This window comes from Suncus etruscus, chromosome 11, assembly GCF_024139225.1.
Source record: "Suncus etruscus isolate mSunEtr1 chromosome 11, mSunEtr1.pri.cur, whole genome shotgun sequence".
Lineage (NCBI taxonomy): Eukaryota > Metazoa > Chordata > Mammalia > Eulipotyphla > Soricidae > Suncus > Suncus etruscus.
The window spans coordinates 77451625-77477642 of NC_064858.1; the positions used below are offsets into that span (position 1 = coordinate 77451625).

Sequence of the window (26018 nt, forward strand, 5' to 3'; positions counted from 1 at the left end):
CTTTATAGAAGCAAAAGAATACTATCGAAAAGGGGTCAAAGAAAGGAATGATTTACTAATTTTCTTTTACCTTTACCAATTTGCCATTAATTTCTGGAAGCTCTCCAAGTTTCCTATTGTCTAGCATTCGAATTTCATAAGACTGCCCTAGAAGAAAAAGTAATTACATATTATACACATCAGAAGTTATATTTGCGGGTTCTAAAAGGATTAAAATTCAGCTGAGTGAAAAATATAATAGTATTCATAATATTACTAGTAACTCTAATCCTTTACAAATAAGTTAAGCACAGTAGTTTTCATAACTTACATATTAAATGATACAATGCTTAACATATTACAATCCCATTTTTTACATATAAGGAAAATGTATATTTGAATTTTGAGTGACACCTAGTGGAATTCAAAGGTCATTCTTGGCTCTATGGTTAGTAAGGAGCCCTGGCAGTGCATAGGGGACCATTCAACACTGTGAACTTAATCAGGATCAGCCACATGCAAGGCAAGCAGCCTTACCCACTCTGATCTCTCCAGCCCTGAAGGAATTTGCAATGTAAAAAGTTTAAGCTACTTGACCAGCACACTTTGGTAAGTAATTCTGCTGGGATTTTCCAAATGATACAGATTACAAAGAAAGGGATAGTGGCCAAGAGATAGTACAGTGAGTAAGACACTTATTTTGCCACAATAGATCCAGGTTCAATCCCTGGTACCTCAACTGATCCCCCAAGTCCACCAGGAATGCTCCCTGAGCACAGAGCCACCAGGTATGACTCAAAAACAAATAAAGGAGGGGAAAAGTAAAATTATAAAGGCAAATGAAGAAGCCAATAATATATATCAAAAATGAGGAGCCAGAGTGGTAGTACAGTGAGTAGGGCATTTGGCTTTCATGAGGCCAATCCAGGTTCGATCCCTGGCATCCCAAATGGTCCCTAGAGCACCACCAGGAATAGTTCCTGAGCACAGAGCTAGGAGTAACTCCTGAGCATCGCAGAGTGTGCCCCCCCCCAAAAAAAACAAATAGTTGCACATGTGCTCCCTGGGTCCATGTGTCAATGTTGCACACATGTGTGCTGCAGACCTACGCACAAGTCATCCGCTTCTCCCCTTCTTAGATGTGCATGTATTAGCTTTCCTATAGTCACATTAGGATGTGTAGTGGGGCACTCTATGCCTATGGAGAAATGCACATTCTCTCCTGATCACTTGACTTTCTCTAGCTCTCTCCCCTTAGAATTTCCAAATAAAACCTATTATTACATTAAAAAATATAAATATATCAAAAATTACACCTTCAACTCATATTTATACAGTGAAAGGTTTCAATTTTGCCAGGTCACACTAGAAAGATATATCTTTATATAAAAGGGGTCAGAGAGATAGTGCAAAGGACTAATGTTCATGTTAAGTAATCAGGGTAGTGAGGGTGGTCAGGGTCCATTCCTAGCACTGCATGGTCCCACCATGAACCCCCAAAGTAATGTACTGAAAGTAGCCCTGGGAACACTAGGTGTGATTCAAAAACCAAAAAGGAAAAAAGTATTATCCTGAATCCAGCAGATCTACACTAATACTCACGAACAAGGAAGCAGCTAACCTTGATTCAGATACGTCAAGGTTTCATCGTGGAGCTTCACTGCTGGGGAGGTAGCGGCACAAAGCACATACTGAAAAGGTAGGATTTTATTTTCATTATCAGGAGGCAAACTTGACTCTTCTTGCTTAAAAATGGGCAATGCAAGAACATCACTGAAATAAAACAAATGATATACATTAAGATCAACCATGGTGTAAGAACAGACAGGCTATTATATAATTTAACTGAAATTCGCTTTGGACACTAAAAATGACTCACTCTAGTGAAGGTTGTTTCCAACCATTCAAATGACCAGCTCATTCAAATGACAGCTCCCTGAGCACAACAAAGGTAATGACAGTTATTCACCACTGACACAACCCACGTAACCAAAGAGAGTTTTTAGGAATTAGACAGGAGTTCCTAAAAGAGCTCTGCAAAGTGTGCCTTATTCTAAAGTGTCTGTTTAGAAGACTGAAATGATAGTACAGCAAGCAGGTAGGGCGCTTGCCTTGCACGCAGCTGACCAGGGTTTGATCCTTGGTGCCCCATATAGCTCTGAGTCATCCAGGAGTGAATCCTGAGCTTTAAGCAAGGAGTAAGTCCTGAGCACTGCTGGATATGATCCCAAATAAAATGTCAATTTAGGGCACTCAGAAATATTTTCATTCTCAGACAAGGACTAACTACATTATCTTTATAATCATATCAGTTGACCCTCTCCTTTTCTTTCTTTTATTGAAACAATTGTGATCTACAGAGTCCTTTATAGTTGAATTTCAGATATACAATGAGTCAGGGCCCTTCCCACCACCAATGAACCAGGAGTGCATCCTATACCACCACCCTTTGGCCCTTGGACTGCCAGTATAACAGGCCCCTTAAAGTCTAAATTTTTAAGTTTCTGTCCCTTGCTTCTATTATTGTTAACTTTGGCTTGGATATTTAGTTCCTTCCTTATTTAGTTCCCTGCCAATGTATCCAAGACCACTTGGCCTGGGCCCCCAGCCTTTCTTTATTCCTTTCTTCTTAGTTTTATAAAAAAAAAAAAAAAGTGAGAATATGTGGTAAAATAAAGTAATCCATGTCCCAAGGTTCTATGAAAAAGGCGAGAGCCTCAATTTAAAAGAAAAGAGATTTAAAAAATACAATTAAAAAAAAAAAAAAGGTGTGTGGGGCCAGAGAGATAGCATGAAGGTAGGGTGTTTGCATTGCATGCAGAAAGACAGTGGTTCAAATCCCGGCATCCCATATGGTCCCCTGAGCCTGTCAGGAGCGATTTCTGAGTGTAGAAACAGGAGTAAGCCCTGAGCGCAGCTGGGAATCGAACCGGGTTCCATCCTGTATTGGTCGCCTGCAAGGCAAATGCCTTATGGCTGTGCTATCGCTCCAGTCCCAGACATTGTGTATATTACAGACAGATATTAGATAGACATTGAGTTAGCCAACACATACACTCTCTCTCTTTCTCTCTCTCTCTCTCCCTCTCTCCCTCTCTCTCTCTCTCTCTCTCTCTCTCTCTCTCTCTCTCTCTCTCTCACACACACACACACACACACACATACACACACAGACACTGAGGATCAATCCATGGGTTACAGCTGAAAAGCTGATGAGGGTGGGGGGAGGGGGGAGGGAGAGAGGGAGAGGGAAGGAGGGAGAGAGAGAGAGACAGAGAGAGACAGACAGAGACAGAGACAGCAGAGACAGACTGAGGATCAATCCATGGGTTACAGCTGAAAAGCTGACCCAGGTGGAATGGGTCAGAACGCTAAAAAAATATAGAGCCAGGAAGTCAGATATAAAGGTTTTCCATTTTCTAGGCCAATCATCATTGGTGAATGTAAATTATTGTGAGGACAGGAAATGATATAAATGAAAGAGTAGTAGAATGCTGTAATTTTTTAAATGAGGCATGAGCCCAAAGGATTTTTTTTACATCATTCTTTTTAGGTAAATTTGAAACTTTATAGTCTATAACACAATATTTTAAAAAAATGTCTGTATAGATCATGAAGTATTTATAGGTACAAAAGAAAGCAACAGATACCTGAGGTAGGATAACAGGTTAGGATTCTACTTGATCTTATCTATATTCCTTACATTTAAAATGAAAACCTTTTTTTGTAATTTAAATGCTATGCATAGGGCCATAGCAATAATAGTACAGTGGGTTGGGTGCTTGCCTTGCACACTGCTAACCAGATTCAATCCCTGGAACCTTATATGGTGCCCTGATCCCTGCCAGGAGTGATCCCTAAGCCCAGAGCCTGGAGTAAACCCTGAGCACCACCAGGTGTGTCTCTAAAACAAACAAATATTACACTCCTACAGTCAAAGATATAGTTCAAAGGGCTGGGAAACAAACTTTGCAAGCACAGTCCCGAGTTCAATTCCAGAACAGCATGGTCACCTGAGCACAGCTGAGTATGGCCAAAAGAACTAAAATAAATAAATAAATACATACATAACTATGCGTATAACAGATATAACAGAGGGTAAGGCACTTGCCTCAAATATTGCTGAACCAGGTTCACTCACTGGCAACACATAAAGTTCCCATCACCCTGCCAGGTGTGAACTAAGTGCAGAGCCAGGAGTAAGACTTGAGTACCGGTGAGTATGCCCTCCCACAATAACCACCACCAGAAGTGGTTTCCTAGAAATCAGGATTTCCCTGTTCCCATTTTTTCATATCTTAAAATCAAGAGATATTAGGACATGATGCCAATAATAGAAAGTAAAGCAAATGAATTCAAAACTTGAGATCATGAGATTAGTCTTCAAGAGACTTTGTTACCATTTCAACCTCAATTACATCACATCTAATGATTCCTTGAAAGATTAGTGAAGGTTACCAGGAATTAAGGCAAATCGGATTTTGCAGCGTAGCAACAGCTCAACCTTTGCGAATGTAGGGCATTCCCCCCTTCTCAAATGTCACTACTTAGCCAGGTTAATTTATAGCAACAGTTTTTCATCTCCTCAACATAATGTGACATTATACTTAATCCCTTATGACTAAACAAAGAAATATCATTTGAGGCAAGAATTCAAAATTATCTAAAAGCCCTAAAGTTAACACAGAATTGTCTGATCTGATAAACAATAAAAAAAACACCCCACTGTATTTTCTTATTTGAGATATTAAGATCTAAAAATTACAAATATATCTGTTGCTGCTACTTAGCGTTTCTTCTGCTCTGCTCTGGGGGCAAGAATACCATTCAATTCCACCTTCGTGTGGGAAAAAGGCACAAGGTCACCTGTACACACAATATATACTCTTGCTTACACCAATCTCCCTCATTTCTACTCTGTCTGGATTAATTTATTTACCTCGATAAGCCATGCAATTTTAACTTTCCATAAGCTTACAAAGTCACTAAAAACTTCAAAATTTTCAGAAAACTTTTTTTGCATTGTTTTGGGGCCATACCTGGTAGTGCTCAGGGTTTACTACTTACTGGCTCTGCACTCAGAAATTAATCCTGGCAGGATCAGGAACCAAATAGAACACCAGGGGTCAAACTTGGGTCACCTATGTGAAGGCAAGCACCCTCTCTCTCCACTGTACTATTACTCTGGCCCCTAAAACTTTTATTTTTAGAACCTGAAAAACATGTGAAAATATCTGACCAATGACAGTTACAATTGTATTTGCACAGTGCTTGTAAAACATTACAGGTTTAATCAAAGAAATCTGAATAAACAAAAGCACCCCGTTAAGGAGATTTGCTAGACACAGTTTTACAGGTGTTTTCTCTTCCATCAATAGATTAGATATTATCAGCCAAAAAAAATCTCATTAAAATTCTGCAAACTGAAAACCTCACCTGTGGCATCATTAGTACCTGGTACTTTGATTAAATTTCTAAAATCACTGACTTACCATTTAGCCAATAAATAAACCATTTTCCTGGGTTATCTATTTCTAGGGATTCTCCAACAGTCTTAATCTGAAAACTTTCTCATAAAAAATAGATTCCCCATTTCAGAATTCAAAGATTTGATATCTAGATCCTGAGCGGTAGTACAGTGACAGATAAGGCGCTCACCTACTTGCTTCTCTAACCGCCAGGTGTGCCCCTACAAACACCATACCCAAGCATTGCTTGATGTGATCCAAAATCAAACCAAACCAAACCAAAAAAAAAAAAAAAAAAGTCTATGCAATTTTACAGTAGGTGGGGCTGGAGCACTAGGACATTGAATAAGGCCTTGCACACAGCAGACCCGCCGAGTTTGATCACTGGCACTCCATTAGTCCCCTACCAGGAGTGATTCTTGAGTGTAAAGCCAGGTACCCCTAAGCACAGCCGGTATGGCCTCAAAACAAAAAATAAAAAAGGGCATTATAAATCTTATTTATGAAAAAGCACTATCAGGTGAGGGTGTCAAACAAGAAAAATACAAAAGAGATCCCTAAATAGGACTGATGATGCCATCAAGACATTTCTAGGGATATGCAGAAAAGGCTGAATTTCAAACTTTCAAACCTTCTCAGGATAGAAACCAGTTTTACTATCATGCTTTAATCTGCAATCTTTTAAAACACAAACTTTAAAAATGTAAACACAAACTGTCACTACACTATTTCCAGTGAATTGGAGCTTCCTAGTGAGATAATGCTAGCTGCTAACCCCTCCTCAGACTTCCCAACCCCTAACAAACTGCTGGGTGCAGTTTACTTATCTTCTCTTTTTCTTTTTTAAAAAGTCTGTAATTCCAGGAGCCTGAGAGGTAGTATAGCCGGTAAGGTAGTACATGCCCTTTGTACATGGCCAATTCAGATGCCATCCCTGAGCACTGGATGTAACCCAAAAACAAACAAAAATTCTGGGTCATTATAATTAAAGGTACTCAGCAAACATGGTTGGACTATACTAGTGAAAATAATATCACTTATTATCTGATCTCTATCTAGCATTTGACTATCGACAAATCTTTGAAAGAAATCCTGAGTATTTTCATGTCACTCAATTTTTAATAAAAAAATGTTTGGGGGTTACAGCTATTGGTGCTCAAACTATATGCTCAGGGATCATTCCTGGAAGTGCTGAGGACAGGGAGTGCAATATGTAGTGCCAAGGATAAAATCCAGCAAATGCCTTACTTGTACTATCTCTTTGGCCCTCTGTAACTCAAATTTTATATGCAATTGTCTCTACAAAATCTCATATGCAATATTTTTATTTTATTTTTTTTTATAAGACTAAATCAGAAGTTATTGAAGTTTCTAAAAACCACATTTATTTTAATAGATACCTTTTTTTTTAATTTTTTTTTTATTTAAACACCTTGATTACATACATGATTGTGTTTGGGTTTCAGTCATAAAAGGAACACCACCTATCACCAGTGCAACATTCCCATCACCCAAGTCCCAAATCTCCCTCCTCCCCACCCAACCCCCGCCTGTACCCTAAACAGGCTCAACATTTCCCTCATACATTCTCAATATTAGGACAGTTCAAAATGTAGTTATTTCTCTAACTAAACTCATCACTCTTTGTGGTGAGCTTCCTGAGGTGAGCTGGAACTTCCAGCTCTTTTCTCTTTTGTGTCTGAAAATTATTATTACAAGGGTGTCTTTCATTTTTCTTAAAACCCATAGATGAGTGAGACCATTCTGCGTTTTTCTCTCTCTCTCTGACTTATTTCACTCAGCATAATAGATTCCATGTACATCCATGTATAGGAAAATTTCATGACTTCATCTCTCCTGACAGCTGCATAATATTCCATTGTGTATATGTACCACAGTTTCTTTAGCCATTCGTCTGTTGAAGGGCATCTTGGTTGTTTCCAGAGTCTTGCTATGGTAAATAGAGCTGCAATGAATATAGGTGTAAGGAAGGGGTTTTTGTATTGTATTTTTGTGTTCCTAGGGTATATTCCTAGGAGTGGTATAGCTGGATCGTATGGGAGCTCGATTTCCAGTTTTTGGAGGAATCTCCATATCGCTTTCCATAAAGGTTGAACTAGACAGCATTCCCACCAGCAGTAGATAAGAGTTCCTTTCTCTCCACATCCCCGCCAACACTGTTTATTCTCATTCTTTGTGATGTGTGCCATTCTCTGGGGTGTGAGGTGGTATCTCATCGTTGTTTTGATTTGCATCTCCCTGATGATTAGTGATGTGGAACATTTTTTCATGTGTCTTTTGGCCATGTGTATTTCTTCTTTGTCAAAGTGTCTGTTCATTTCTTCTCCCCATTTTTTGATGGGGTTAGATGTTTTTTTCTTGTAAAGTTCTGTCAGTGCCTTGTATATTTTGGAGATTAGCCCCTTATCTGATGGGTATTGGGTGAATAGTTTCTCCCACTCAGTGGGTGGCTCTTGTATCCTGGGCACTATTTCCTTTGAGGTGCAGAAGCTTCTCAGCTTAATATATTCCCATCTGTTAATCTCTGCTTTCACTTGCTTGGAGAGTGCAGTTTCCTCCTTGAAGATGCCTGTAATGTCCTGTAGTGTTTTGCCTATGTGCTGTTCTATATATCTTATGGTTTTGGGGCTGATATCGAGGTCTTTAATCCATTTGGATTTTACCTTTGTACATGATGTTAGCTGGGGGTCTAAGTTTAATTTTTTGCAAGTGGCTATCCAATTGTGCCAACACCACTTGTTGAAGAGGCTTTCCCTGCTCCATTTAGGATTTCCTGCTCCTTTATCAAAAATTAGATGGTTGTATCTCTGGGGAACATTTTCTGAGTATTCAAGCCTATTCCACTGATCTGAGGACCTATCCTTATTCCAATACCATGCTGTTTTGATAACTGTTGCTTTGTAGTACAGTTTAAAGTTGGGAAAAGTAATTCCTCCCATATTCTTTTTCCCAATGATTGCTTTAGCTATTCGAGGGTGTTTATTGTTCCAAATGAATTTCAAAAGTGTCTGATCCACTTCTTTGAAGAATGTCATGGGTATCTTTAGAGGGATGGCATTAAATCTGTATAATGCCTTGGGGAGTATTGCCATTTTGATGATGTTAATCCTGCCAATCCATGAGCAGGGTATGTGTTTCCATTTCCGTGTGTCCTCTCTTATTTCTTGGAGCAGAGTTTTATAGTTTTCTTTGTATAGGTCCTTCACATATTTAGTCAAGTTGATTCCAAGATATTTGAGTTTGTGTGGTACTATTGTGAATGGGGTTGTTTTCTTAATGTCCATTTCATCCTTATTACTATTGGTATATAGAAAGGCCATTGATTTTTGTGTGTTAATTTTGTAGCCTGCCACCTTGCTATATGAGTCTATTGTTTCTAGACGCTTTTTGATAGAGTCGTTAGGGTTTTCTAAGTAGAGTATTATGTCATCTGCAAACAGTGAGAGCTTGACTTCTTCCTTTCCTATCTGGATTCCCTTGATATCCTTTTCTTGCCTAATCGCTATAGCAAGTACTTCCAGTGCTATGTTGAATAGGAGTGGTGAGAGAGGACAGCCTTGTCTTGTGCCAGAATTTAGAGGGAAGGCTTTCAGTTTTTCTCCATTGAGGATAATATTTGCCACTGGCTTGTGGTAGATGGCCTTCACTATATTGAGAAAGGTTCCCTCCATTCCCATCTTGCTGAGAGTTTTGATCAAGAATGGGTGTTGGACCTTATCAAATGCTTTCTCTGCATCTATTGATATGATCATGTGGTTTTTATTTTTCTTGTTATTGATGTTGTGTATTATGTTGATAGATTTACGGATGTTAAACCAGCCTTGCATTCCTGGGATGAAACCTACTTGATCGTAGTGGATGATCTTCTTAACGAGGCATTGAATCCTATTTGCCAGGATTTTGTTGAGGATCTTTGCATCTGCATTCATCAGTGATATTGGTCTGTAATTTTCTTTTTTGGTAGCGTCTCTGTCTGGTTTAGGTATCAAGGTGATGTTGGCTTCATAAAAGCTATTTGGAAGTGTTTCTGTTTGTTCAATTTCATGAAAGAGTCTTGCCAAGATTGGCAGTAGTTCCTCTTGGAAAGTTTGATAGAATTCATTAGTGAATCCATCTGGACCTGGGCTTTTGTTTTTCGGCAGACATTTGATTACTGTTTTAATTTCATCAATGGTGATGGGGGTGTTTAGATATGCTACATCCTCTTCCTTCAACCGTGGAAGATTATAAGAGTCCAAGAATTTATCCATTTCTTCCAGGTTCTCATTTTTAGTGGCGTAGAGTTTTTCAAAGTAGTTTCTGATTACCCTTTGAATCTCTGTCATATCAGTAGTGATCTCTCCTTTTTCATTCCTGATACGAGTTATCAAGTTTCTCTCTCTCTCTTTCTTTGTTAGGTTTGCCAGTGGTCTATCAATCTTGTTTATTTTTTCAAAGAACCAACTTCTGCTTTCGTTGATCTTTCGGATTGTTTTTTGAGTTTCCACTTCGTTGATTTCTGCTCTCAGCTTTGTTATTTCCTTCTGTCTTCCTATTCTTGGGTCCTTTTGTTGAGCATTTTCTAGTTCTATTAGCTGTGTCATTAAGCTACTCAGGTAAGCTCCTTCTTCCTTCCTGATGTGTGCTTGCATAGCTATAAATTTTCCTCTCAGTACTGCTTTTGCTGTGTCCCATAAGTTCTGAGAGTTTGTGTCTTTATTGTCATTTGTTTCCAGGAACCTTTTGATTTCCTCCTTGATTTCATCTCGGACCCACTGGTTATTGAGCATGAGGCTGTTTAACTTCCAGGTGTTAAAGTGTTTCTTCTGAGTCCCTTTGGAGTTCACAAATAATTTCAGAGCCTTGTGGTCAGCGAAGGTAGCCTGCAAAATTTCTATCCTCTTGATCTTATGGAGGTATGTTTTATGTGCCAGCATGTAGTCTATCCTGGAGAATGTCCCATGTACATTGGAGAAGAATGTGTATCCAGGTTTCTGGGGATGGAGTGTCCTATATATATCCACTAGGCCTCTTTCTTCCATTTCTCTCCTCAGGTCTAGTATATTCTTGTTGGGTTTCAGTCTGGTTGACCTGTCCAGTGTTGACAAAGCCGTGTTAAGGTCCCCCACAATTATTGTGTTGTTGTTGATATTATTTTTCAGATTTGTCAACAGTTGTATTAAATATTTTGCTGGCCCCTCATTCGGTGCATATATGTTTAGGAGAGTGAATTCTTCCTGCTCTACGTACCCCTTGATTAATATAAAATGTCCGTCTTTGTCCCTTACAACCTTCCTGAGTATAAAGTTTGCATTATCTGATATTAGTATGGCCACTCCAGCTTTTTTATGGGTGTTGTTTGCTTGGATAACTTTTCTCCAGCCTTTTATTTTGAGTCTATGTTTGTTCTGACTATTCAGGTGCGTTTCTTGTAGGCAGCAGAAGGTTGGATTGAGTTTTTTGATCCATTTAGCCACTCTGTGTCTCTTAACTGGTGCATTTAGTCCATTGACGTTGAGAGAAAGAATTGTCCTGGGATTTAACGCCATCTTTATTTCAAAATTTGGTGTGTCTTTTGGGTAGTCTTGTCTTAGATTAGGTCTTTCAGTTTTTCTCTTAAGACTGGTTTTGTGTCTGTGAAGTTTCTGAGCTGTTTTTTGTCTGTGAAACCATGTATTCTTCCATCAAACCGGAAAGTGAGTTTTGCTGGGTATAGTATTCTGGGTGAAGCATTCATTTCATTCAGTCTTGTCACAATATCCCACCACTGCTTTCTGGCATTGAGCGTTTCTGGTGACAGGTCTGCTGTAAAGCTCAGGGAAGCTTGCTTGAACATGATTTCCCCTTTTGATCTTGCTGTTTTCAGAATTCTGTCTCTATCTGTGGGATTTGTCATTGTGACTAGGATGTGTCTTGGGGTGGTTTTTCTGGGGTCTCTTTTGGTTGGTACTCTTCGGGCATGCAGGATTTGATCACATATATTCTTTAGCTCTGGAAGTTTCTCTTTAATGATGTTCTTGACCATTGATTCTTCCTGGAAATTTTCTTCCTGGGTTTCTGGGACTCCAATGATTCTTAAGTTGTTTCTGTTGATCTTATCATAGACTTCTATTTTCGTCTGTTCCCATTCTTTGACTAATTTTTCCATTGTCTGCTCATTTGCTTTAAGTTTTTTGTCCAATCTCTCCTGCTGTATGGAATTGTTATGTATCTCATCTTCCACAGCACCAAGTCTATTCTCAGCTTCTGATACCCTGTCCCAGAGCTTATCCATTTTGTCATTCACTTCGTTTACTGACTTTTTCAGTCCTGTTAGTTGACATGTTATTTCAGTTTGGAGTTTTGTCATTTCTGCCTTCATATTTTCTTGGTTCTTATTAGTGTTCTGTTCAACTCGATCCATGGTTTCTTGGAGTCTGTTGAGCACCTTCCATATTGCTAGTCTAAAGTCCTTATCTGAGAGGTTGATTAGTTGTTCAGTCATTATCTGGTCCTCAGAATTGTCATCTTCATTCTCTATGTCTGATGCTGGCCTGCGTTGTTTCCCCATTGTCACACTTGTATTGTGGGTTTTTCTACGTGTTGTGGTGGTATTCATTGTCTATATGATGTAGGCAGCACACTCCTCTGGCTCCTCCCTTTCTGGATGGGCTGACTTGCCTCTAAGGGAGGGGAGTCCTCCGTGGATGAAGCCTCACACTGGGTCAAATCTTAGGCCCGAGCATGCAACAGAGAAGACAGTCCAGAGAGAAATGTTTGCTTCTGTGATATAGCGCTGTTCTTAGTGTGATTTTTCCTTCTTGTTGCAATGGTGTTCTTTCCGTAGAAAGAGTGCACGGCCGCGTAGCGAAGCGGAGCGGCCGTGCTCCTCTGAGCCTCTTTTTGCCCCACTCGCAAGAGTTTCACGCAAGAGGACAGTAGACAGACATAGACAGGTCACACTCACAGTCTTTCACAGCTGAGCCCCACTGGGCCGGTGTACTTTCGCGGATTTTCCCCGCCTGGTGTCACACACAGGGAGCCAGCTTTTGCAAAGGTTAGCCGGTTTTTATGCTCTGAAGTCCCTCCCTGAAAATGGCGTCTGGGCGAGCGAGGTTTCTGGAGGCTCTTTTTGCTCCACTCGCAAGAGTTTCACGCAAGAGGACAGTAGACAGACATAGACAGGTCACACTCACAGTCTTTCACAGCTGAGCCCCACTGGGCCGGTGTACTTTCGCGGATTTTCCCCGCCTGGTGTCACACACAGGGAGCCCGCAATATTTTTAAACATCTTCACCCCTACACAACTACTTACCTGGGCCCAGATGAGCTAGTACAGAAGTTATGGCACTTGCCTTGCACCTGGAGAACCCCAGTTAGATCCCCAGCACCATATATGGTTCCCCAAACACCACCATGCATGAACAACCCACCCCCATAACATACACACACCCTTATACATATACAAACTATAACCTACCTAATAGTATTTCCCTCTTCTGTATTTTTAAAATATTTTTATTTAAAGAAATACATCACATAGTTGACATAACTGATCATAATACATTTGTTTCAAGATAAAGGGAAGCAAAGTTATTGAAAAAATAGAAAAACTGAAAAATAAAGTGAAAGAGAAGAACAAATAAAGAAGAAAAAGTAGCAAGTATATTTGTGAAAATTATTGTATCTCCATAAAGTCATTAATACAATAGCAGAAGTGTTTGGTAAGCTTTTTTTTTTTAAATAAGAGATAAAAAAATACAATAAAAAGGGGTGTGCATGGCAGTTGTTGTTGTTGTTTGTATAGGCATATCAAAACATGGGGAAAATAGAAAGGAAAAACATTTGGCCTAAAAACAGGGAAACCTTACACATGCAGCATCCTGACATAAGACCAACTACACGCTCTAAGCATATTAAGTTGTCGAACCCCAAAGTCTTTCTCTGTGGTCCCAGTAAAAGCTTTTCACAATCACAGTTGTCAAGGTCAGGTTTCTGTAGTTAGAGATCCTGGGTTTTGTACAGATCCTATGTTAGAGTCTGGGTGACATAGAGTATCTTCGTTTCATCTCACCTTTACATGGCAATGCAGAGAACCCTGCCCTGAAAGCAGGTTGTTGCTATTAGCAAGTCATCAGGGTGTCATATGAACCCACTCTGAAGCAAGTCAATGCCAGGGCAGCATTAGGACCTTCCCTGGTGTAAGTCTGATTCCTGGTGCTGTTGCAGAATACCATGCTGGTTCTGAATGGGATCCAAGGTTCAGGGGGTGAATGGCCAAAATCCGATCTTCTGAAGCCATAGCCAACTCACTAGGACAAGTGTTCAGGGTGTAAGACCCCACTGCAATATAAAATTTATGTGTTCCTATCCCTAGTAGACAAGAACTTGTTTCCACACGTAAGATTTCCCCATTTTAATGTGCCTATGCATAAAGGAACAATGCCACATAGTACTACTGGTGCATATGGGGGTAAAAATAACAAGCTAAATAATCCCTATAACCTGGGTTTAACATGAACTTGGAACATTAGAGAAACTTATCTACCATATTTTCTAGCATATAAGGCGACTGGGCTATACAAGTATAAGATACTTTTCCTATTAAAATATAGGGTTTGGGCTATATTCGCTATATAAGACTACCTCTCTTTTAACGCCCACCAAATGAAAATTAAAAAAACATAAAAGAAAAAGAGTAGAACTCTCAAAGACTAATAGTGTATGTTTAATTAAGCTAGACTTCGGAGTACCGACAATCATTTTACATTTGTCATTGTAGAGAGTGACTGTGATTTTTTAATTGTGATCTACATTGAGAGCAGGGAGAGGGGGCTCCTCCAAGAGCAGCTGGCTGGGGTGCAGTGATTAATAGGACAGCTAGAGGGAGAAAGAGTGCCTTCTCTGTGTCCCATAAAAGCTCAACAGAGGACTGAGCACGGGAAAGCTGCATACCAGTGATGACACCCACCAGCTAGATGGGATGCACACAGCTCCTCTGTGTGCCCTGAAAGATGAATCAGATAAGCAGAGGACTGAGTGGTGACATCTGGCAGCTGGATGGGATGTGATGGTAAGATGGGGGCGGATTACTCGTCCCTGAGTAAGTTTCAGCATGCCATTTATCAGTGTATAAGATGACCCCGACCTTTAAGAAGCTTATCATGTGTTAAAAAGTCATCTTATATGCTGGAAAATATGGTACTAAAATTTCTTAGTAGATCCCCCAAAATGGAGGAAATTGCATAAGAAATTATATAAGATAGACAATAAGGGTTATACCTATTAAAGAAATACATCTAAAGAAATAATCAGGGGCCGGAGAGATAGCATGGAGGTAGGGCGTTTGCCTTTCATGCAGAAGGTCATCGGTTCAAATCCCGGCGTCCCATATGGTCCCCTGTGCCTGCCAGGAGCAATTTCTGAGCATGGAGCCAGAAGTAACCCCTGAGCACTGCCGGGTGTGACCCAAAAGCCACAAAAAAAAAAAAAAAAAAAAAAAGAAATAATCAAAGGAGATATACATGCTCCCTTTTAAGTCTTTTGAAATAGTCTTGGGGGAATAAAATCTGGAGCACAGCTTCAGCCTGTAATTTTGTTGGAGTCTAATAAATGGCTCCCAGCAGTCACATTATCAGAAAATGTCCTTGAGCTGTGGGCTTCTCAGAAACCGAATCTGGTAATGAGCAACAGTCCACAGAGAAGGAAGGTGGGGGGAAAAGGGACTGCCAAGAGCAGCAGCAGCAGTGGCAGCTTCTTAGGTTGAGAATCTTATCTTCTCACTTTGAAAGCTAGTTGGCAACTGGCTGTGGTGGAGGGAATGTTCCGCTTCCTGGGGAGTTAAGAACTGAGGGTAAAAAGGGATAAATGGGGGGTAAATAACAGGTGGGGGGTGAGAGAGTGAAGGGCTAGAAAAGAATTTGTGAGGTGGTAAGCGAAGAGGGGGAGGAGGGGTTATATATAAGGGGAATGTATGTTATATAAGTTATATATGACAGTATACAATATAGATATTATGTATATTACAGATAGGCATTGAGGTGACCAACACATCCACTCAGGTGCACACAGAGACAGACACTGAGGATCGATCCATGGATTACAGTGGCAAGCTGACCCAGGTGAAATGGGACAGAATGCTTAAAAAAATACAAAGCCAGAAAGTCAAATATAAAGGTTTTCCATTTTCTAGGCCAATCATGATTGGTGAGGGTAGACTTTACTGAAGAAAGGCTTTGTGGGTTAGATTGTACATAGAGCATTCTTAAAAACAATCATAATTTTCAGGAAGAAGAGGGGGAAAAACAATCATAATTTTCAAGTCTAGAAAATTAAGTGATATGGTAATGAGCACTGTAAGAGGAGTCTACACCATGAAACACTGTCTAGAGGGTCTTGAGTATACAGTTTCCTTTCCTAAAAGCAACTTAAAATCATGAGCATTATGGTATAATGGTAGACTACCTACAATTGAAAACAGATTACAAAAACATATTCAATGAATGTACTCTGTAACATGAGTTTATGGCATGGAGTTGCATATTCCATTGCTATCTGTGGACATAAACATTCGATTATATTAGCAGACATAATCAAGTAGAAAATGAATAGATTAGAATTTTTGTCGTGACATTATCATAACGAGCCCTGTCTTTTGAGCCCAATATGGTACAGTATTGCAATGTGGAACTGGGGTGGCCAACCTATATCTCAAAGTACCACTGTGGACAAAAAGATCGAGTTATTATAGACACAGTAAAATTAAAACATTAAAACTACTTATAGAGGGACCGGAGAGATAGCATGGAGGTAAGGCATTTGCCTTTCATGCAGAAGGACGGTGGTTCGAATCCCGGCATCCCATATGGTCCCCCGTGCCTGCCAGGGGCGATTTGTAACCCCTGAGCGCTGCTGGGTGTGACCCAAAAACCAAAAACCAAAAAAAAAAAAAACAAAAAAACAAAAAAACAAAACAAAAAAAAAACTACTTATAGAAAAGGCTCTTTCCTTTTAATTTGGTGGCAGCCATCAGTAAGCCAAGATGGGCATGTACAAGTATATCCAGGAGCTCTGGAGGAAGAAACAGTCAGGTGTGATGCAATTTCTCTTCCGAGTACACTGCCAGCAGTACAGCCAGCTCTCGGCTTTGCACGGGGCTCCAGTGCAATTCACCCAGCTGAATAAAACGTGCAGACTGGGATACAAGGCCAACCAAGGTTATGTTATCTACAGTATTTGCTTGCACGGTTGTGGTCGCAAACATCCAGTGCTTAAGGAAACAACGTATGGCAAGCCCCTTGCATCATGGTGTCAACCAGCTCAAGATTGCCCGGAGCCTTCAGTCTGTGACTGAGGAATGAGCTGAACAACACTGTGGGGCTCTGAGAGTCCTGAATTCTTACTAGGGTGGTAAAGATTCCACATACAAATTCTTTGAGGTTATCCTCATTGATCCATTCCATAAAGCTATCAGAAGAAATCCCAATACCCAGTGGATCACAAAACTAGTCCACAATCACAGGGAGATGCAAGGGCTGATATCTGCAGGCTGAGCCAACGTCTTAAAAAGAGTCAAGTTCCATCCCACTACTGGTGGCTGTCGCTGTGCAGTTTGGAGAAGACGCAATACTCTTCAGCTCTACTGTTACCGATAATAAGTAACATTTGTAAAATTCTCCTAATAAACAGCTTAGGACTGTCATGTCTGCTTATGGGTGTTCTCTGTTAATTAGTCTGCAGATTATTTCCTGAATGCACTGTCAAATTATGAAAGGTAAGAGCAATAATGTTTGAAGACTATATATGATTGGTGTATCTAGTTTCTAGTAAGTTAAGTGCTTTTGTCTTTGCTTTATCTTATTAGGGAGATGTGTCTGTTTAAAATGTTGTTTGGTAATTAGGTGTAAAATAAATTCTGCAAAAGAGAAGTGGATTAAGTAGCTTTGTAGATGTGTTAGTGCATGTGAATGAGCATACAGCTTTACTAAAGGGATGATACAGTGCTAGTTTACTCTCAAGTGCCTCCTTTGGTTTCTTTAAGTTAGATTTTGCTAGGAAATGTGGAGAATATCCTAGTTATGTGCAAAAGAAAAGAATTGAGATTCATGTAATACTAAATTTTGGGGGCAAGGGAGAAAAAACACTGAATTTCATCAATATTTCATTATGTAACTGCTTTAATAAAAACTTAAAAGCCACCATTTTTAGATGATTGAGTAAACTTGTAAAGATTCTCACAAATGATTCTATGGTTCAATTTCATGATTCCAGGACATCTAGACAATTTTTTACAGAGTATTATGTGCACTGGTGTGTACTAAAACAATGAACTCTAAGGAGGAAGGAACTTAACATTGTAAAGTAAACATCAATGCAAATATTGCAAAAGGTGGTTTGGCCCAAGGATAGATAATAGCCATTATGATAAGGAGGCAATGTTTCAAAGTGCATATTTATGAAGCCTTGAGTTGGAGCTCTAGCACTGGGGGGGGTGGGGGGGAGCAGTGTGAGCTGATGTTGTCTACTCCCGCAAGGCCTTGAGAAAGGTCAGTAGATGTCAATGCAAGTACAGATTTGTGTTTTGCAATTGAACTTTACTACTATTTGGTTGTGCTTTGTTTTTGTGGGTATTTTTTTGTCCCAAGTCAAAACTGCACAAAAATCCTAGACTGTAGATTGTCGCTTGCTCCCATCATATACCACACATTCACAATATTTTGTGGAACGCTGTTTGCATCATGTCTTCTTCCAGACTAGGCTTATTTTGTCTAGACTAAATTTGAGTATAAAAAGTAATAGGAGGGGCTGGCGAGGTGGCGCTAGAGGTAAGGTGTCTGCCTTGCAAGCGCTAGCCAAGGAAGGCCCACAGTTCGATCCCCCAACATCCCATATGGTCCCCCCAAGCCAGGGGCAATTTCTGAGGCTTAGCCAGGAGTAACTCCTGAGCATCAAATGGGTGTGGTCTGAAAAAAAAAAAACAGTAATAGGGGAGCCAGAGCGATAGCGCAGTAGTAGGGTGTTTGCCTTGCATGCAGCTGATCCAGGATAGACCTCAGTTTGATCTCAGGCATCCCATATGGTCCCCAAGCAAGGTGCGATTTCTGAACGCATAGCCAGGAGTAACCCCTGAGCATCACCAGGTGTGCCCCCAAAACCAAAAATAAATTTAAGAAAAAGAATAGGGACCAGAGCAATAGAAACCCAAATAAATAAATAAATAAATAAATAAATAAATAATAAATGTAGGAAAAGAATTCCTCCAGTTATTTTTTTAGGGGGGGGTTGGTTTCGGGGCCACACCTATCGGTACTCAGGGGTTACACCTGGCTCTGTGCTCAGAAATTGCCCTGGCAGGCTTGGGGGACCATATGGGATACTGGGAATCAAACCCAGTTCCATCCTGGGTCAGCCACATGCAAGGCAAAAACCCCACCACTGTGCTATCATATCATTCCGATCCATATGGACTGGCTTAATGTTTGAAATGCTTTGGGATATTTTGGTATTTGTGAACTAGGTTGTTTTTTTTTTTTTTTTTTTTTTTGGGGGGGGGTCACAACTGGCAGCGCTCAGGGGTTACTCCTGGCTTTATGCTCAGAAATTGCCCGTGACAGGCACAGGGAGCCATGTGGGATGCCAGGATTCAAACCACTCACCTTCTGCATGAAAGGCAAACGCCTTACCTCCATGTTATCTCTCTGGCCCTGAACTAGGTTTTTTTAGTTGTCTTGAAAGCTCAGCTCCAGAAACATGTGAATTCAAAACTTTGAGACCTAAATTACTTTCATTAAAATATTCCAAGGTCCTGTAATTGAAGGTCTTTCAACTAAAGGGATAAATGTCTATTAAACTGAAATAAGTCCTCTCCAAAAAAAAAAAAAAGCTCCTTATAGCAAGCACTGTAGTGAAAGTCCATGGCTTCCAAATGCATTCTGCACCCGTTTCTGTAGATAAAAGCATTAGATTATTATAGACATCTATAAAGAGCAGTTGATTGGACACCTGCTCAATCTAAACAGCTGTATCCATTTTTGATGGGACAGTTTAATCCAGTGGTCCTCAAACTTTTTAAACAGGACAGTTCACTGTTCCTCAGGCCACTGGAGGGCTGGACTATAGTACAAACAAAAAATATGAATAAATTTCTATGAAAACTGCATTTATCTTATTTTAAAGTGAAGAAACAAAATGGGAACAAATACAATATGTGGCTCGCAGGCCGTAGTTTGAGGACCAAAGGATTGACATTTAAGGAAACTATTGACAGAACACATAATATTGTGTAGAACTGTTGTTACAATTGAGGATTTGTTTTTGTGCAATTGCTCTTTGAGTAGCTCATTTAGGGCTGGTTTGGTTAGCGCAAATATTGCAGGTTCTTTTTTTTGTCTGAAAAATTTGAGGGGGTTTGGTTTTGGGGCCACACCCAGTGACGCTCAGGGGTCACTCCTGGATATGCGCTCAGAAATCGCTCCTGGCTTGGGGGAACATATGCAATGCCAGGGGATTGAACCATGGTCTGTCCTAGGTTAGTGCATGCAAGGCAAATGCCCTACTGCTTGCGCCACCACTCCGGCCCTGTCTGAGAATGTTTTTTACTCTCCTTCCCCTATAAATGAGTTTGCTGAATAGTGGACTCTAGGTTAAGAGTTTCTTTCAAAAGATAAGACCTTCCAATTCTTATCACAGGCTGTATTCTTTACACTGACTGTATAGAAAGAGGAGGTACAAGGCCTAGGAAGGGGTGCGGGACATGGGTCACCCCAGCACCCCTCTACCTCCTTCCTCTGGAACTCCAGGGCTTCTCCTGACCACATGGCTGGGCAAGCCAGCGAGGTGGGTCCCTTGGAGGAGCTTCTTGGTTTCCCTAGGCTTTCCCCATTTCCCTCCCTACTCCAAAGGGAGGGACACGGGTGGGGGCTCTGATCTTCCAGCCTTCTAGCTCTGGAAGGATCTCCTTCTTTTCTGGGAACCGAGAAGTTCTGCCAGCATGGGGTTTGGCAGCCCTCCGCCATGCCAAAGGCCTCTTTAACCAGGCCTAGGAAGGGGTGCGGGACATGGGTCACCCCAGCACCCCTCTACCTCCTTCCTCCGGAACTCCAGGGCTTCTCCTGGCCACATTCCTGGGCAAGCCAGTGAGGTGGGAATAGCAGCCCAATAGGTTCTGGCTTTAGGACTTACCAGGGAAGTTTCCTTATTAAACCTGTCCATTGTGAAATCGCGCGGGGCTAGTGTCCCCACGCGGAACATATTGACAAATATTTGGATATCATTGTGTTTCATCTGCTTGTCATAATCTGAAAGCTGTCCAGGAGCTCGTTTTTTTCCTTCTTACCCCACATTTAACCATTTTTCTGTACTAATGAGTTTTGTTTTGGCCAAGGTGGATTACATATCTTTCACAGTAATTTTTTGGGTGGAGTCTGAAGCTTCAGCAGGCAACACGTCACGGCAAGGTTTCACGCTGTAGGCTTTTTGGCAAAGATAAGGGGGAGATGCAGCCTCAGCTGCCCCCCACAGCCTTCTCTCTCCTCCCGGTCCCCAGGTTTATTTCTGGACACCTGCTCAGGGTCCCAGCAAGTGGGTTCCGGGGAGGTGCAATTTAAAAGAGGCCCCTGGCTTCCTTGTTCCTGCAAGGGGCTGGGAGGGGACTGAAGAACTTCCAACTTCCAGCAATTAGGAAGCAAATGCCCTCGGGGAGTCAGAAGCTTCAGCAGGCAACAAGGGGAGGGCATGGCTCCAAGTGCTCTTCGTTTGTCCAAATCACAGACCAAAGTGGTGACTCAGAAACAACACCCTCCCTCTTGACTATTTCTAAAACATAAAAGGGACACGTGTATCTCCTTTGTATATCTCAGATGTATTCCCTTAACATCTATAACTCTTTTCGAACATCCTCATATAGTGACAATTTTACCCACCGACTGTTATTTGATTGTTTGATTTTCCCCCCTTTGAGATCTGTTTTATAAGCAATACTGGTAGAAGAGTATCTCTGTATAGATTTCATGTTTGAACCAAGTTATGGGGAATGTTGGACTTTATTCGTTGGCCCCCAAATGCACCAACAATATCTGTGGCATTGCTTCTCTTTTGCATAGGCACATTAAAATAGGAAAATAATACATATGCAAACAGGTTTTTATCTAATAGAGATGGGAACACATATTTGGTAATGTAATTAGGCCTTTTACCCTGAACATTGGCATAATGATTTGGCTTAGGCCTCAAAAGAATGGGCATAGCCCACACACACCTGAACAGTGGATACCATCTATGGAAACAACCACAATTGTCTATAACATTACCAGGATCCAAGCCTCTACCAGGGAAGAACTACCATTGCTTTGGAATTGACTTACTTCAAATAGTGCTCCCAACACCCAGACAACTCAGCAACAGTCTGCATGCAGGGCAGATCACTCTGCATTTAATGGTATGCTGAAACTAGAGGATGCTCCACATCAGCCTGACATCAATGAAAGAAATGCACAGAATCCAGAGTCTTCAAATATAAAAATCTGATACCAACAATAGCTAAAGTGTGAAAAAGTTTCACCAGGACCATGGAGAATGACTTGGGTTGGACAGACTGGTATGCCTGGAACCCAGAGTCGGTCTTATGCCAATAAACTTCTGGGGTGAGGCCTTTTTGTAATCAGGTCAAGGATTTTTTTCCATTTTCCCCATTTTTCTGGACCTATGCAAACAATGGCAATTGCCACTATCACACCTTTACTATACTTTTTTACTCATCCTTTAAGGAAAAAAATACAATTTACTGAACTTAAAAACAAATAACTGTAGTAGAATGCCTGTCTCGAATATAGGCAGGGGATGGGAAGGGGGAGGGGGTAATGTTACACTGGTGAAGGGGGGTGTTCTGTTTATGACTGTAACCCAACTATGATCTTGTTACTTAAATAAAAAATATAAAAAAATTTAAAAAAGTTAAAAAAAAGAAAGAGGCGGTATAGTAAATGCACCCCATATACACCTCAACACAGGCCCTTTGTCTGGTCTGTACTGTGAATTGGGGGACAAAAAAAGTTTCTTTCAATTCAGTAGTTTGAATATGTCATTCTACTCTTTTCTTGCCTGGATTGTTTAAAATGGAAGATCTGATTTGATTTTTATGTTGTTTCCTTTATACTTGAGGGCTTTTTTTTCTCCTTTACTGCTTTAAAGCGTTGATCTCTCTTAGTTTTTTGCCATTTGGATTATTAAATGTCTTGGTGTTGTTCTGTTGTGGTCTATTTTGTTGGCACTCTTTTTGCCTCTTGGATTTGTAGAGAAGCCTCTTTCCCAAAGGTGGGGAAGTTCTCTGCTATAATCTCCCTCACCACTAGTTCTTCCCCTTTCCCATTTTCTTTCTCTTCTGGAATTCCTATAATTTAGAGATTATTTCTCTTGTCTTTGTTCATTAAGTACCTTAAATTTTCTTCACCAGGGTTTTGTCTCTCCTTTCCTTTTTGACATATCACTTCTGGCTTATAATTTGTATTCAAGTTTATCTATGCGATTCTCCATCTGTGCGATTCTAACATGGCTTTTAGTTCCTTCAGTTCCATTTGTATGAATTTTGTCATCTTCTGAAGGAGTTCTTCTTTGAGTTAGTTGAATTGCTCATCTTTAGATTTCTTAATTTCACAGTCTAGTGATTCCTTGATTTCCATTGCTAAGCCATAAAGTGTTAATTTTAGGTTCTCATCTATAAGGTTCAGGCATTTGGATAGACTTGGAGATTTGCCAGGATTTCTCTCCATATCCCCCACAGAACATGTTTTCTTTAGCTTCCCCACTGATCTTTGCATTTAGTAGTTTGGAGTGCTGGAATATTAGAGTGCTTAAGAAAGTGATCTATTGAATTGTTTGTATGAAATGTGGCTCAAGGTATATCTTCTTAGAGATTATTGTTCTAAACTAGCAAGGTTGTCCAAGTATAGTAAAAATATTGCATATTATTTCTGTTCAGCTGGTCTTTGTTCTGTATATTTTCTAAGAGAAAGAAGTGCTAGATCCAATCTGCCAGGAAACTAAACTGACTTCACACGAACGCACTAGCATCCGTGCAGATTGGGAAAAGGATGACTGATGGGAAGGAAAGGGGTTTCAGTAATGGCACTGGAACCCAGAAGAAGGCTGAAGAAGGCTGGAAAGGAGGCCTGTTGGAGCTTGGTGGAGGGGATTAGGATGGGAGCCTACCCGTTACCATCAAAACACAGGCCTGATTGTACCCAGGGAACAAAGATTCAGCAATGGCTCTGGGACCTGGAAAGAAGCTGGGTAAAGACCCAAAAGACAGCCCCACTGCATTTGAATTAAGGGATTATGGCCTGAGGTTCCCTATTCCCTCCCTGACACAAACCTGGCTGGCCCCAAAGGGCAGATGAACGGTGATGACACTGAAACCCAGAAGGAGGCTGAGAAAAGGCTGGAAAGGAGGCCCTGTTTGAGCTTGGTGGAGGGAATTAGGACAGAGCCTCCCTGTTCCTGCTCAGACATAGACCAGGGAATAAAGATTAAGCAGTGCCGCTAGGACCTGTAAGGAAGCTGGGAAAAGACCAAAAAAGGCAGCCCGGTTTGCATTTGGTCATTTCCCTCTTTGTTCCAGGACTGGCCTTAGCTCAGCGGTTATTTCAGCAAACTTGGCTTTACAATCATTTCCCTCTCTGTTTCTGATGATACACTGATACAAAGTCCTCTCTCCTAGGCTTCCATCTAATTTGGAAGCCTTCTCAATTCCTATGAATTTGATTGTGCCAGTACATGTGCCATCAAGCTCACTCTACTAGATTATACCCAGTATCAAATAACCTATGTTTGAATATCCCCATCTTAAAAAAAAAAAAATTGGTGACAATAGTACAGTGAGTAGGACACTTGACTTGCCCATAGGTGACCCAGACTGAATCGCTGGTACAAAGTTTGGGAAATGTCAATGGGGAGCTATCTATGTAGATGTGAATGTAAAAGGGAATGTAGAAAGTCTCTGTACCTCTCAATTTTGCTATGAACATACAGCAACTAAAGTCTTTAGGGGCTAGGGATATATCCAGCAATAGGATTGCTTTCTATATTATGTGTGATGCCTGGGGTTCAATTCGCCAAAAGAAAAATAAAAGTAGGTTGGGCAGGAATAATAGAGGGTAGGGCATTTATCATGCACATGGTCAACCCGGCTTCAAATCCCAGGCATCCCATGTAATCCCCCAAGCCTGCCAAAAGTAATTTCTGAATGCAAAGCCAGGAGTAACCCCTGAGCACTACCGACCCCAAAACCAAAATACAACAATAAAATAAAAGTAGGACTGGAGGTGGCATCTCAGACTGGAGTGCATGCTTTGCAGGCAGGAAGCTTGGTTTATATCCCTGGTACTACATGGTCTCCTAAGGACTGCCAGAACTATTAAGTCCCAAGTACTGAGTTATCAGCCCTAAGGATTATCAGTTATAGCTCAAATTAAAAAAAAAGTATTAATTCAGAAAAAAATGTTTTTATAGGGGCCAGTGATGTGATCTAAGCAGAAAAAGATGCCTCAAGTATGAGAATATCTGGCTGGGTTCAATATCCATTTCCACTAATAAAAATGTCTGATTAACTTATAAATACACATATACCCAAGTGTAGAATTACCATATGAGAAACCAGGGGGCAGATAAGTGGCAAAAAGTCCCTGCCAAGTAGAAGATTCAGTACAGAGGTTAAAGTGCTTACTCAACCCTGGTTTGAATCCCCATCACAGCTAGGGATCACTCCTGAGCACAGAACCAGTAATAGCTCCTATGCTGCCAGGTGTGTTCCAAACAAACAAGCAAATTGGGGGGGGCGGGGTTTGGGCCACACCGGTGACGCTCAGGGGTTACTCCTGGCTATGTGCTCCTGGCTTGGAGGACCATCTGGGACGTCGGGGGATTGAACCTCAGTCTGTCCTAGGCTAGCATGTGCAAGGCAAACACCCTACTGCTTGTGCCACCGCTTGAGCCCCCAAAATTAAAAAAAAACAACAAAAAACACATAATAGAAAAAAGCACTTGCCTTCCAAGTGTAAGGTCATGAGTCTGATACTACAGTGCCTAGCACAAAACCAGCAGCTCTTCTGTCTGGAATTCTCAACACACAGACCCAATATGTGAGTACCAAATTTAAAACAAATGTGTGAGGCTAAAGAAGTGGCTCAAGTGGTACAGCACACATCATGGGTGTGTGTTTAAGGCCCTGAGATCAATCACTAGAAGGGCAAAAATGAAAAAAACAGCAAGCACCACAGCATGTGCAACCCTCTCCCCACAGCTCCCATGAGCACATACATGAGCATCACAGAAGCCCCTGAAGAGCTCTACAATCAAACTAGTATGAGTCCCGGTCATATTACCACTGATAAAGTGGGACCAAGAAAACTCATTCACTGATTTAGAACTCCTTGCAAGCATCTAGTTGAAAATACAATCTTCAGTTCTGCTGCATGCAATGTACATCCTATCAGCTCTGCTGTCTGCTCTCCAAAGCCACAATTTCCAGCCATATCACAGCCTGATGTAAAGTAGCATCTCAACAAGGGGTATAATTCCCAATGCACACTATAATTCAAA

At 40.9% G+C, this 26018-nt stretch overlaps 2 protein-coding genes, 1 non-coding gene and 1 pseudogene across 3 annotated transcripts in view; 3 read left to right on the plus strand and 1 right to left on the minus strand.

Moving 5' to 3' along the window:
- Positions 1 to 26018, plus strand: part of SLC4A8 (solute carrier family 4 member 8) — an 829308-nt gene that overhangs the window by 379994 nt on the left and 423296 nt on the right. The window lies entirely within an intron of this gene.
- Positions 1 to 26018, minus strand: part of TFCP2 (transcription factor CP2) — a 76143-nt gene that overhangs the window by 42901 nt on the left and 7224 nt on the right. Inside the window, exons 2-3 of the mRNA XM_049783423.1 lie at positions 1601 to 1752; positions 71 to 147 (exon numbers count right to left, since the gene is read on the minus strand). Coding sequence (XP_049639380.1) covers positions 71 to 147; positions 1601 to 1752 — 229 coding nt within the window. The remainder of the gene's footprint in view (positions 1 to 70; positions 148 to 1600; positions 1753 to 26018) is intronic.
- Positions 16468 to 17080, plus strand: LOC126022634 (60S ribosomal protein L15-like; annotated as a pseudogene).
- Positions 22334 to 22471, plus strand: LOC126023268 (small nucleolar RNA SNORA51). The gene has a single exon (XR_007500450.1). It is a non-coding gene; the product is annotated as a small nucleolar RNA SNORA51 (small nucleolar RNA).